Raw genomic sequence first — 14,469 nt, 5'->3', positions numbered from 1 at the left:
GCTCAACAGCATCTGATACTGCTAGATCAGTTGCTGAGCTATGATTGGTAGCATTTGGAAGGGAAGGGTGAAAGTGTGTACACCCCTTCCCCCCAAAAAATGCCCAGCTGGGCATAAATCAGAGATTTCCCATATAGCACTTCAGAATACACAAATGGGAATATCTTTGTAATGGAATGACATAGCACAAAAACAAAAATGGGGCAGAATCAGGATAGCTTGGGGATTTTTCATGGTATGTATTTAACTCCTCTTTAAGGCCTAAAACACACTTCCGCATAAAAAACGTACGTGTCTCACGTTTCGTTTTTTGGGTCCGTGTTCCGTTTTTTTATGGGCGTTTCTCCGGTACGTATGATATCCGTGTGATGGCATATGCTTGCCGTGTGTGCATGTGGAATGGCTGTGTATGCGTACGTGTAATGTCCGTGTGAAATGTTCCATGTGTGATACACAATGTCATTGATACATGTCGGCTGACAGGAAGGAAGAGTTGCGCGATGAGAATGAACTTGGGTGAACTTCACCCAACTTCATTGTTATACTGCGGCTCTGTCTGGATGTCGCCTACTGATTAGCGGTCACCCGTGAAGGACTCACCGGTGACTGCTAATCCCCTGAGTGACTGAAGTGAGCAGCGCGATTAGCGCTGCTGTCACTCAGGCTACCCTCGGCCAGCTGGAGTCCTCCCCCCCGAGACTGCAACTCACCTGTGACTTCATCGCTGTCACTCGGGCGACTTGCTGTCATAGGTGGAGGATCCAGCGGTGGCCGCGAGTAACCTCAGTGACAGCACAGCTGATCGCGCGGCTCACCTCAGTTGCTGTGTGGAGCTGTCAGGAGCGGCGGTGTTCTTCTGCAGCTCCTGTCACCTTCATGTAGCAGAGCTGGAAGCGACGCGGGGCCTCCGTGGATTACGCCGGACAAGGATGGGTTTTTGGGGCTTAATAAATTGGTGAACGAGGGTATTTGTTATTGTTTTTTATTGGATATAAAGGATTTTTCGTTGTGTGTGTTTATTAACTTTAAATTACAGGTTAATCATTGGGGGTGTCTCATAGACGACTACAATGATTAATCTAGGACTTAGTGGCAGCAATGGGTTGCTGCCATTAACTCCTGATTACCCCGATTGCCAACGCACCAGGGCAAATCGGGAAGAGCCGGGTAGAGTTCCAGAACTATCGCATCTAATGGATGCGGCAATTCTGGGTGGCTGCTATCTGATATTTTTAGGCTGCGGGGCTCCCCATAACGTGGAGCTCCCCATCCTGAGAATATCAGCTTTCAGCCGTATGGCTTTACCCTGGCTGGTATCAAAATTGGGGGGACCGCACGTTGTTTTTTTTTAATTAATTAATTAATTAATTATTTATTTTACTGCACAGTATAGACCCGCCCACCGGCGGCTGTGATTGGTTGCAGTGAGACAGCTGTCACTCAGTGTGTGGGCGGGGGAAGCAGGGAATACGAGATTGATTAATGAGCGGCCGGCATTTTCAAATTAATTGAAGCCGTGTATCTTTGGAACAGCTGTTCTTCGCCACGCTGATGATCGGGGATTGGTAAGTATGCGACAGGGGAAGATACAGACCGAGCGCAAAAGCGATGATGACTGCAAACAGCAGAAAAAAAGGTAAGTAGACTGACATTTAACAAAACAAAAAAAAACCCGACATCGTTTGTTTTTAAAACGCACACGGACGGTATTAACTTTAGTTGGTCCGTGCCTGCGTGCTGACTGCCAAAAACGGACATGTCGGCCGTGTGGGAAAACTCACACACGTACTAACAACACGGACACACGTTCCGTGTGATTTTACGTGTGTGTGCCATCTACCATAGGGCAACATTGGTCAATGTGTCTCCGGTACGTGCAAAAATGTACCAAACACGGATGTGTGTTGCAGGCCTAAGAAGTAATGACCCAATAGATGACTGTCATAAGTTTTTAATTTTCCAGCATAGCCACTACAAGAAAAGTGAAGCATAGCTGTCACAATGTGACTTGATAGACAGCATAGGGGCCCCTGGCCTTAGTTATCTATCACACTAGGGGTCCTATCCAAGCTCTAATTTCAGGGATACTCCTAATGATGGAGATGCTGGAGTCCCATTCCTGGCCCTGCTCCTGACCAGACTTAGACTGATTTCCTCCTTACCCTCCCACCAGGAAGGGACGGAACAGGAGTGTGATATTACCCACAAATTTAGACAGACAAGGGAAAACCAAAACTCTGACACACACTACACACACGTCGCGGGCGGGGAGGAGGGTGACAGCACTGCGCTCACCCCTCTGCTCGGGTCCGGCTGCTGCTGCTCAGTGGTGGCTCGAGCGGTGGGCCGGATCCCGGGGGTCTCGAGCGGCGCTCCTCGCCCGTGAGTGAAAGGGGATTGGGTTTTGGGATATAGACTATTGTCCGTGACGCCACCCACGGTTGTGGTGATTTGTTGACACCACCGCTGCTCTGTATGGGGATCCCGGGAGTGATGGTGTGGAGCAGCAAGTTGTTGTGTTGCCCCTCCGTGGGTAGGGGTTGGTGATCCCGGGGCCCAGTGATGTGGAGGGAGATGCAGGGCTTGGTGGGAGCAGGGACGCGGGGGCAGCGCTGTGCCTTGCGGCACTGTGGTACTCACTCAGCCTGAGACGTTGACACAGTTCTCGGTAAAACACACGGCTGGAAAGACGGTTCCCACGGACGGCTGCACTTGCTTTTCCCCAGTAGTTGACGGTGACGGTCCCTTTTCCTGCACCTAATGTTTCTGTGTTGGTAGCGATGGATTCCCACCGGTTACCCACTCCTCGGCTTCAATCTGGACCGAAGGAGCTCCTCTCTTTGCCCGCAGGCGCTGGCCCTGAGAAACTGGTGCCCTGGCGGTGGCGGTGTCTCTCCGTTATGGTTGGACTGTTGCCTTCTATCGGGACTTGGTTGTTGGGAGACAGTCGTCCCCTTCACTGACGGATTTGGCAAATTATGGCGACTCCTAGCCTTGCCGGGATCCGAAAGGCCCCTGCCCTGGTGCTGACTGTTCCTTGTACACTGCTCCAGACCGCCGGGTCACCATTCATCCGCAGTCCTTCCAGTAACCTCCGAGCAGTCACCCCTGCAGACTATCACCGACGTCTGCTGACCTTGCTGTCACTGTCCGGGGCACACACCCGGACCAACTTCAGGCTTTACAAACTGTTTCTTTTCTGTCACCACTCTTACTGTCCTCCTTTACCACTTCACTGTTTACTCTTCCACTTTCCTAGCTTAACTCTACTCTAGCCCTCAGCTAGACTTCAACTGCCTGGTTTTCCCGCCTCCAGAGCTGTGAACTCCTCGGTGGGCGGAGCCAACCGCCTGGCCCACCCCCTGGTGTGAACACCAGCTCCTGGAGGAAGGCAACAAGGATTTTTGGTTAGCCTTGATGTTCCTAACTGGGGTGTAGAGTGTGGTGGTGTTATGACCTGTGACCCCTGGCTTGCCCAGGGCGTCACACACACACACACATACACACACACACACACACACGATAGGACAATACGAGATTCAGGAGGAAAATAAGTTCAGGAAGGAAACTACAAAAGACAACAGGGGTAAACTCCATAACCACACAAAGCAACAAGAACTACAAGCATCAGAAAAACTGGGACACCACACTATACCAACTAAGACAAGCTATAGCTGGCATAGGAGAAAGGACCCATCCAGTATATATAGGTGGTGAGCAGATGTGAAAGGTTCCCTCACAACAGGTGATCCAAAAGAGCACACAAGCAGACTAGCAGAGATTAACACCCACTAGCCTGCCTATAAATCAGCATACAGCAGGTCGATGCCTGAGTCTGCCTGCATTGCTCCCAGACACCAGAGAATCTCTCAGGCGAAGCGTTTTAATCAGCAATCTGAACAGGACCTGACGCCACCATGACAGTCGGCAAAGTTATAGATAATCTCCGGGTGACAATTGCATCGTGCATGTAAATCAGTTTTCTGTGTGCGTTGTGCATAAATGTCCTGGTCATCTAGTGAGAGTTCTCTTTGTAGCCCTTCTCTGATCTGACCAATTGATGGTGGTCATAACAAGGTATTTAAAAATTGGTTTTAATTTTTGACAACCTCTTTATTAATGGTCATTATCAATAATAGTGTACATATGAGGTGCGTGTTATAGAGTCTCGAAAGATTTGATACATATGTATATTTTTTTTAAATTACGAAAAATAAAATAAAAGTTTTTTTTTATTCAATAGAGCCAATTGTTTAGATAAAATCTGTGAAAGAAAATAGACAGCAAGATGTAAAAAATTATTATAGGGAGTTATAAGGTACAGTCCCCCTGAGGAATAGATAATGATAGTGCAAGTGTATGGAATCTTAACTGTGTCCAGGGGTATCATTCTAGAGTTCATATACTAATAGCTTTCCAATTAATAAAAAACATGGATGCAGATTTACACATTATACAGTGTTTAGTGTTGGTATCTAACAATAGGTACAACTCAGATATGTATATGTCACGCTGTACAAAGGAATGGTAAGAAGTAGTACAGCATATTCCCCACTAGATGGCAGCAGAGTAGTGAAGGAGAGTCAAAGTAACACTGTAACAGAAAGGCGGCTGAAGTACAGCATAGTAACGTCAGCAGGCAGTTCACATTCGAACCACCAGTGAGCAATAGAGTAGTCAAGCAGTCAGGGTCTAGCCGGGAAGTCAAGTCAGTGCAGAGGGAGGGTCAAGATCAGGTCAGAAAACAGAACAGAGGTTGGATGCCGGTAGATGAGGTATGCAGAGGAGAGCACAAAGGGCACAGGGAACAGAAGACAAGACCTGAGTGTGAGGAGACACAAACACGGGAAGAGGATGAACCAGAATGGGTAAACAACTGACAGAAGTGGGAAGTGTGGGACTGGGACAAATGGGGGAGGGTACAGGTCGGTAACTAGAAGTCAGATCAAACATGATATCTCACTAGCGCCAATCACAGGTTGCAGAGCAAAACTATAACCAGGGCTGGAATGCAGGTGCAGCTACCAGATATAGCATTTCCTGAAACCAGAAGAAGGCCGATGGGAGTTGACCCCTGACATGACCAGGCCGGATCTGGGAGACTCTGGAGCGGGGAATACCGGTCCTGGATCTTGACAGTATATATTCGTATATAAAAGCTGTCATGGCTGTGCTAATTTTCGAATAATAAAGAGATGACTCTACTTATCTCTCCCAATCTATACAGTAAAGCTTACATGTTATCTAAACAGAACAGGAATCATAGGATCATGGTATCTGCTCTAGCGGCAGTGAAAAAAGTGGAATATCCCAAGATTTTCATTTTTTGTTCATTAATTTTTAAAGTGATTTGGAATATGTTGACGCTATAGAAATAAAATGTAATTATTATTATTACTATTATTATATACTTTTTTGCCCATAGGTCCAGGACTGGCCTTTGTAGTGTACCCGCAGGCCATGACCATGCTTCCGCTATCACCTTTTTGGTCATTTCTCTTTTTCTTCATGCTTCTGACCCTTGGGTTAGACAGTCAGGTATGTTACCTTTGTAAAGTTTTAGTCATCACTTATTATACTGTGTTAAAAAAAAACTGTATAAAGTGTATAATTTGCTTCCTCCACAGTTTGCGTTCATGGAGACCATAGTGACGGCCATCACGGATGAGTTTCCTTACTACCTCAGACCAAAGAAAGCATTTTTTTCTCTTATTATCTGCGTAGCTTTATTCCTGTTGGGATTGATCCTTACAACCGATGTAAGTCCTATCTCTTCAACATCAATTGTTATCAGGGCGAAATGATATAAGTTGCATGGGACTAGAAAAACTTGCTTTCTTCCTGAAGTAGCGCTACTCTTGCTCATGGGCTGTCACTGCTATTGTATTTTAGCTCTATACACTTGTATAGCTATGAGATGCAATACCAGATACTGCCTATGGACTAGAGTGGCACTATTTCTTCAAGAAAGCAGCCATGTTTTCATACTATCAGACCTCATTTTTAAGATCCTAATTAGTGATGGGTGGACTCGCAGATAACCGAGATCGGCGGATCTACCGGTTCTGGCTCAGAAGTGATCTCTGCTATTTGGCTGGCTGCCGGTCCCCATATATGTCTATGGGGACCAGAATCTAGCCTGTAGGTATGAAGCGCTTGCTCCAATTCCCCTATCCCTTCTACCACCATTTTTACAGAGTCTTACAGGCTGCTCATTCTTCTTCCGAGGCCGCTCATTATTGCTCATCTATATTCATTGCTTCCCCCGCCCACCGGCAGTCTTGATGTCTGTGATTGGTTGCAGTCAGACGCCCCCCCCAGCCTGTGTGATAGCATCTCACTGCAACCAATCCCAAACCCTGTCTGCAGGTCACTGTGGATTGGAGTAAAAATAAATAAATACATAAAAAAAATGACATAGATTTCCCCTCATATTATGATATCCAGCACAAATAAAGCATACAGCTCCAGGCTGCAGCTCTGAGCGGTCTGCTTATCTTGGCTGTGGATCAAAATAAGAAGAACCACATGCAGTTATTTTAAATTATTTAAATAATTTTAAAAATCTGGAATGCGGTCCCCCCAATTTTGATACCCAGCCAAGATAAAGCCCAACAGCTGGGGGCTGGTATTCTCAAGCTGGGGACAACCATGCTTATTGGGCTTGCCCCAGCCTAAAAACAGTAGCCTGCAGCCGCCCAGAATTGCAGCATCCATTACATCTAATGGATGTGGCAATCCTGGGTGGCTTCGGTCTGCTATATTTACACTGGGGGGCAATAACTATGGGTTTTCCCAGCCTAAGAATACCAGCCCCCAGCTGTCTTGCATCAAAACTGGGGGGGGGGGCACACACCGATTTTTAAATTACTTATTGAAATAATTTTTAAAAAAATTCCGCATGTGGTTCCTCTTATTTAGATTCACAGCCAAGATAAGCGCACGGCTGGGGGCTGCAGCCTGTAGCCGTATGCTTTATCTGTGCTGGTATCATAATATGGGAGGACCCTAAGCCATTTTTTTTTTTAAATTAATTTATTTTACACCATGACTGTGATTTGCAGATATGGTCTATAATTGCAAGCAGTCAGATGCTGTTAATATAGACTGGGTGCACGTCTGACTGCAACCAGTCCACAGCCACCAAGATGGTTGGTGGGTGGGGGAAGCAGTGCATATGGATTAGTTATCATTAGCAGCCCCGGAAGAAGAATGAGTTACAGTTGTGCCAAAGACCTGGTAAGTATGAAGCTCTTGCTTTATTCTTCTTTTCTTTTTTTTTTTTTTTTTTTATTTTTCAAGTTGCTGGACCCGGATCATTACATGGAGTTATCTGAGAATTCGGGTCCGTCACTCGGGTATGTTTGAAACTGCATAAATCCAGACTTTTACAATCCGGTTCCACCCATCACTAATCCTAATATCATTGTTTTACTATTTTATCTTAAAAATAAGCTTTGGGGAGCAGCGGCATAGTGCATGAGAAGTAACCTGGGGGTAGCTATAATGTATGCTCCGGGGCATCACTCGCCCATTTTTGATGCAGACGGCACTGTAAAGCAATTGGCGCTTGCCAGTACGCACTGAATGCCGCCTAGAACTGCAGATGCAGAGTACAACATGTGAGATGAGTTTTTCATCGGTTGCTGTGCTCTGCAAAGTTAGTGACAGTGACCGAAATCATAGAGCCAAGTGCAGTGATAATGATATCATGATTCAGTACTGTTTCCATTAATTCCTAAGAGCTGTTGTCATATTTTTACACCTTTTCTAATGTTAGCTAGGATTAGGGATTGTTTTATGAGTTAAGGGTACTTTACACACTGCGACATCGCTAGCGATCTCATTAGCGATGTGAAATTCTATATCGCAAGTGCGATTTTTTGAGATCACACATGCGTAAAATGACCTATGTGCAACCTCGAAAGATCGCACTTGCGATCTAGAATTTCACATCGCTAACGAGATCGCTAGCAATGTCGCAGTGTGTAAAGTACCCTTTAGGCTTAGGTATAGGGTTAGATTTAGGGATTGGGTTAAACTTTGGGATTGGGTTAGGCTTTGCGATTGGGTAAGGCTTTGGATTAGGGCTAGGGATTGGGTTAGGCTTTGGGTTAGGGATGAGTTAGGCTTTTGGTTAGGACTAGGGATTGGCTTAGGCTTTGGGTTAGGGCTAGGGATTGGGTTAGGCTCTGGGTTAGGGCTGGGTATTGGTTTAGGCCTTGGGTTAGGCCTATAAATTGGGTTAGGATTTGAGTTAGAGCTACGTATTGTGTTAGGGCTAGGGATTGGGTTAGGCTTTGGGTTAGGGATGGGCTAGGCTTTTGGTTAGGACTAGGGATTGGCTTAGGCTTTGGGTTAGGGCTATTGATTGGGTTAGGCTTTGGGTTAGGGCTGGGGATTAGGTTAGGCCTTGGGTAAGTCCTATAAATTGGGTTAGGCTTTGAGTTAGAGCTACATATTGGGTTAGGGCTAGGGATTGGGTTAGACTTTGGGTTAGGGATTAGTTAGGCTTTTGGTTAGGACTAGGGATTGGCTTAGGCATTGGGTTAGGGCTAGGGATTGGGTTAGGCTTTGGGTTAGGGCTGGGTATTGGTTTAGGCCTTGGGTTAGGCCTATAAATTGGGTTAGGCTTTGAGTTAGAGCTAAGTATTGGGTTGGGCTAGGGATTGGGTTAGGCTTTGGGTTAGTGCTAGGGATTGGATTGGGTTAGGCTTTGGGTTAGAGCTAAGTGTTGGGTTAGGCTTTAGGTTAGGGCTAGGGATTGGGTTAGGCTTTGGGTTAGGGCTAGGGATAGGGTTAGGCTTAGACGTAGAACTAGGGCAAGGTCTAAGGATAAGAAAATTGTAGCATGAAATAATTTAAAAAAGCAAAAAAATACAGAGTGTAACTTTTTTGAGACAGGAGAAAAAGACAACCAGGAGGTGAAATCGAAAACTATGAAGACCATAAAAGACGATGGGCACTTTTCCTTCTAAATGTGTAGAGATTTGCACTGTTAGTTCTAGATAGGGGATTGCACTGTAAGCACATTGAGATGTCGTGGGAAGGAAGCCAGAGTTTAGATGAAACTTCTGTAATAAATACTGGGTGTAGAAGATACTATACCAGATAACATCCAAGCTTTTGAAGAAGAGGATTAAATGTAAATAAATGTATGAAACATCTGTGTAAAGATACCTTTAGAACAGAAATGAATAGATAAGATAAGAGATAAGATAGGACTAAGTATCAAGTTATCTTTTTAGGATTACCCATACTTGGTGAATCTTGACAAGTGGGCATTTAAAATTGTAGTACCTCGGAATACCGGAATGAATACTGGCAGGGATGAAGCTATATCGGTGCAAAGCCTAAAGATGCACCCAGGCCTTATGCATTAAATGATTATCGTTGTTTGCATAAATCAGTAGTGCTATATCTTATACGAAACTTCATAATAAATCAGAGAAATGTAAAATATACTTTTTTCTCCACTTATGAGCCTCTTCTTTCCTTCCCACTGCATCCTAAACTGAACATTCCGTCAGGAAAAAAATAGCTCCAATCCATCTGACTCAACAGACTGTCAATACAGTGAGTGAGAAGAAGAGAAACAAATTGTGCATATTCTAGCTAGCTTATCCCAGTGCTGTAGTCACAGCCACACAGTACCACTGTATAATCTCTGCCATGCTGCTGCTACATCTGTATGTGTGATAACAGAGAAAATAGAGCACTAGTCCATTTCTCTGTAAGTCCTCTGCACGGGAGACATGTATGGGCATGTAGGTCATGGAAAATTTTAAAAAATGATATCTTGATGTCTGTGAGCCAATGTTTTATTCGAAGGAAATCCACATTTTTCTTGATACATAAACTAACTGTTGAGATCTATGAACCAGACATGGATCTTCCTGGGAATCGGCCTCCAGAGCGTATTTTAAAAAAAAGGGGGCATTAAAAGTGTGAGACATGTAATGACTGACAGTCTGCTCTCCAGTGTGAAACATGTAATGACTGGCAGTCTGCTCTCCAGTGTGAGACATGTAATTACTGACAGTCTGCTCTCCAGTGTGAGACATGTAATGACTGACAGTCTGCTCTCCAGTGTGAGACATGTAATGACTGACAGTCTGCTCTCCAGTGTGGGACATGTAATGACTGACAGTCTGCTCTCCAGTGTGAGACATGTAATGACTGACAGTCTTCTCTCCAGTGTGAGACATGTAATGACTGACAGTCTGCTTTCCAGTATGAGACATGTAATGACTGACAGTCTGCTCTCCAGTGTGAGACATGTAATGACTGACAGTCTGCTCTCCAGTGTGAGACATGTAATGACTGACAGTCTGCTCTCCAGTGTGAGACATGTAATGACTGACAGTCTGCTCTCCAGTGTGAGACATGTAATGACTGACAGTCTGCTCTCCAGTGTGAGACATGTAATGACTGACAGTCTGCTCTCCTGACCTACATGTAGTCATTGCTTGTAATTACTATAGCCGATGTTTTATCTGTATCTCCTAGGGTGGAATGTATTGGCTGGTCCTACTGGATGACTACAGTGCGGGGTTTGGTCTTCTGGTGATAGTCATCACATTCTGCCTTGTAGTGTCAAGAGTTTATGGTAAGACCTGATATCTATCACGTTCACATCTATCCGTATCATCCAGTCTTTTTTATGTTCAAGGTAATGATGGAATTTGAAATCCACATAAATGCCGTTATTATATCATGAAGAATATTATGGATTATTGTGTATGTTATGTCCGTATACTTTAACTATTATGTAACGTGTGTATAATGGTATATATCAGTGGACTGTATGGTAGCATTAAAGGGAACCTGTCATCAGAAATTTTGCACTAAACCTAAAAGTTTCCCCTCTGCAGCTCCTGGCTGCATTCTAGCAGGTTCCTGTACTTTTTGTGGCCCCTTTTAAACCAAATTAAATACTTTATAAACTTGTACCTTTTGCTATGTAAATTTTGTAAATCGTCCATGGGGGCGGGCTCTCTGGTGACCGTTGCTGTTCCTCCAGCAGATTTACGCTGCCCCCCAACGCTGAATTTCATATCTCAGGACGCCGCCCCTGGGCGCCCGTGGTCCCGCGCATGCGCTGTGCGACTGTAGCGGGACTGTGCACTGTGTGCACGTGTGACTGCTGGTGACGTTTTGCGCAGGCACTAGGTTATGGGCGGCGCTGTGTCATCAGCAAGTGCCGCCCATAACCTTGTGACCGCACTTTCCCCTCTTCCTCCAGCGTTCTGCGCAAGCGCTTGCTGGCCAGATGACCCGACGTCACCTCTTTCCCATCTTGCCCTGCTGCAGGGTAAGATGGGAAGGAGGTGACGTTGGGTCATTTGGCCGGCGAGCGCTTGCGCAGAACGCTGGAGGCAGTGGGGGAAAGCGCGTCCATGAGATTATGGGCGGGCACTTGCGATGCAATCACAGCGCCGCCCATAATCTCGTGCTTGTGACACACGTCACCAGCGATCCTGGCGTGGGCGGCACCTCGGGTGTAATGGGCGGCGTCCTGATGGATGAAATGGAGCGTGGGGGGACGGCGTCAATGTGCTGGAGGAACAGCAACGGTCACCAGAGAGCCCGCCCCCATGGACGATTTACAAAATTTACATAGCAAAAGGTACAAGTTTATAAAGTATTTAATTTGGTTTAAAAGGGGCCAAAAAAAGTACAGGAACCTGCTAGAATGCAGCCCAGGAGCTGCAGAGGGGGAAACTTTTAGGTTTCAAGCTAAATTTCTGATGACAGGTTCCCTTTAATGAAGTATTGTAAAGTGTATAATTTGAGCACTTAATGAATACAGTGTCTTGCAAAAGTATTCATCCCCCTTGGTATTTTTTTGTTTTGCTACCTCACAACCTGGAATTTTGCATTTTTTTTTTAATTTTTTTTTGCGGATTTGCATCAATTCATGTAAAGAACAGGCCTACAAGTGTGAACATTTGATTTTCATTTTACTGTGAAACAAACAACAATCTAGGATAAACTGGAAACTACAGTGTGCATAACTATTCACCCCTAAGGTCAGTACTTTGTAGAGCCTCCTTTTGTGGCATTTACAGCTGCAAGCCCCTTGGGATTAATCTGTATGAGCTTTCCACATCTTGCAGCTGGGATTTTTGCCCATTGCTGTCACGGCTCTCTTTCCAGTCTTCTCTCAATATGTGTTTTCCTGTCATTGGGCAGTTGTAGGGTTAAAATCAGTATCCCTTGCCAGTAAGCAGTCTAATTACCAGCTCAGGTGTTTCCGGTTTGGGACCACTCCCAGTCCCTTTATCTGCTACCAGCAGAGGGTGCTGTTTATTCTCTTTGCCAATTGGATGCTTAGCCTGGAGGTGTTAGGCTGCTTTCACACATTCGGTTTTTGCTGAGCGGCACAATACGGCGCTTTGCAGAAAAAACGCAACCGTTTTTTTTGCCGCCGGTTGCGTTTTTCCCGCATAGACTTGCATTAGCGCTGTATTGTGCCACATGGCATTGCGTTGCGTCCGGTTTTTGCTGGATGCGGCATATTTAACCCATGCGGCGGCCGGATGGAACGTTGCCTGGCACATTTGTTTGTGCGGCGAAAAAACCGCATCATGCCGGATCCGGCGCGATGCAGCGCGATTTACAATGCAAGCCTATGGATGCCGGATGCGTTTTTTTGAACTGCGCATGCTCAGTATCAAGCCGCATCTGTCAAAAAACGGACGGGCCACATGGAAAAACTTATGCAACGGATCCGTTTTTTTCGCCGCATCCATTGCATAGGTTTTTGAGCCGGATTGTGCCTGATACAAAAAAAATGATCTGTGAAAGCAGTCTTAGAAACTGCTGAAAACCCTCTGTTGAAGTTGCTGTGGTGACTGCAGTCTTGGTGGTGACTATAGCAATATGTTATTTTCCCCCTCTCTGTCTTCCTTTCCTGTTTCTTTCAGTGCAGCGGTGGGGTTAGCGTCCTTCACCTGCCCACTCACTAGCCAGGGACTAATGCAGGGTCTTTTCAGGGTTTCAGGTTGCTGCTCGGCGACAGGCGAAGAACTGTTATAAGGACTGGCTAGGAGTGCAGGGTACAGTGCAGGTAAGTGGAGAAGTAAGATGGTTGCAGGCTCAGTTGCTGGAGGAGGGAACAATGGGGAGGTGGCAGTAGACCCTGATGGGCACCGGCGACGCCGACCCTGGAGGCAAAGGAACCTTGCACCAATGGAGTGCATGAAGTGTCAACACCTGTGGCCCTGAAAACCGGCGACAGTGACCTGGTAGGGCTGTTGGCAGAGCCCCCAATCCTTGCATCTGGCCACGGCAGACCAAGTGTGCCCTGGGATGCGCTGCTTACCAACGAAAAAGATCTGCAGGCTCCCCTGGAGCCCACCATAACAGCGGGCGCTATCAATGTGGCCTGCAGTCAGGATCTCCGTAAGCTGCTCGCAGAACAGGAGGAGAGTAATGCTCGGTTTGAAAGCTTGGAGGCCTGGAACTTGGCTGCCAAGCAGGGTACCGTAAGGAGCGACCCTCAGCAAGGGGGCCACTGAAGCATGGTGTTGTGATCCGCTTTGATCTAAGTTGGGGGTTTATTGGCGAATCCGGGATGACGAAGGATGTATTTGTTTCCTGGAGGGACGTGTTATCCCACCTTAACAGAGGACACCCATATCGCGACCTGTACCTGGGCGATCACGTCACCTACACCCGTCAAAGAGGTGAGAGAGGATGGTATGCCCTGGATGTGCGGGTAGACTGATTACATGAGAACATGGACTCCGACAGTGAAATAAACATGGGTCCTGACACCGTTGGACCTTGCGACCAGGAGACCCAAACTAGGGTGTCCATGGCTTACGTGCGACCCCGGTAAGCTGCAATGACACTGGAGACATGGGACCACCTGGGCCCTGTATATAGTGCTGCATAGATCTGATAAGTGTTGATATGGACAGCTGAGCCATCGGACTTGGTATGGCCTGGACTTGCCTTGTAAATAATCTGCACCTGTTGTGCACCCAATCAGAATTAACAAGACCCGAAAACCTGTCGGTGTGCTGAAGAAGAGAAGCAGGGTCTGGAACGCTCTGAGCACACCCGGAGCCCACGTTGGCGGTTCAAGGCAGGTCCCCCATATTGTTGTTACTGCTAATTTATTGCACTTACGTGAAAAAGTGTTATGCAAATTGAAAATTTGATGCCAAGTGAGAGTTTGATGTAAAAGGGAATGTCTATTGCCCAAAGTGAATGCCTAATATTGAGAACCAATGTTCATTGCATTTACAGTGTCAAAAGGTTTTATGTGAAAAATGTGAATGTATGGAAAGTTGTAACGTTCAAGGAACCATGCCTCCCATAAAGGGAAGAAATATTATTGTTCTTATACATATCCAAAATTCTGCAGTTTCCCCTGTATTGCTTTATTTACAGCCCACGGATGTGCTGTGATTCGCTGTGGGGGTGTGTGGCGCCCCTGCACCTTCAAACACCGCAGGG

General features: G+C 46.2%; 1 protein-coding gene across 2 annotated transcripts in view; it reads left to right on the top strand.

Moving 5' to 3' along the window:
* The window catches only part of SLC6A7 (solute carrier family 6 member 7), a 192,829-nt gene that overhangs the window by 79,182 nt on the left and 99,178 nt on the right, over positions 1-14,469 (top strand). For both annotated transcript variants that reach the window (XM_075344365.1, XM_075344364.1), the window contains exons 9-11: positions 5,426-5,538; positions 5,628-5,759; positions 10,510-10,609. In XM_075344365.1, the coding sequence (XP_075200480.1) occupies positions 5,426-5,538; positions 5,628-5,759; positions 10,510-10,609 (345 nt within the window). The remainder of the gene's footprint in view (positions 1-5,425; positions 5,539-5,627; positions 5,760-10,509; positions 10,610-14,469) is intronic.

Source organism: Anomaloglossus baeobatrachus, chromosome 4 (assembly GCF_048569485.1).
Source record: "Anomaloglossus baeobatrachus isolate aAnoBae1 chromosome 4, aAnoBae1.hap1, whole genome shotgun sequence".
NCBI lineage: Eukaryota > Metazoa > Chordata > Amphibia > Anura > Aromobatidae > Anomaloglossus > Anomaloglossus baeobatrachus.
This window is presented reverse-complemented; position numbering and strand designations above follow the sequence as displayed.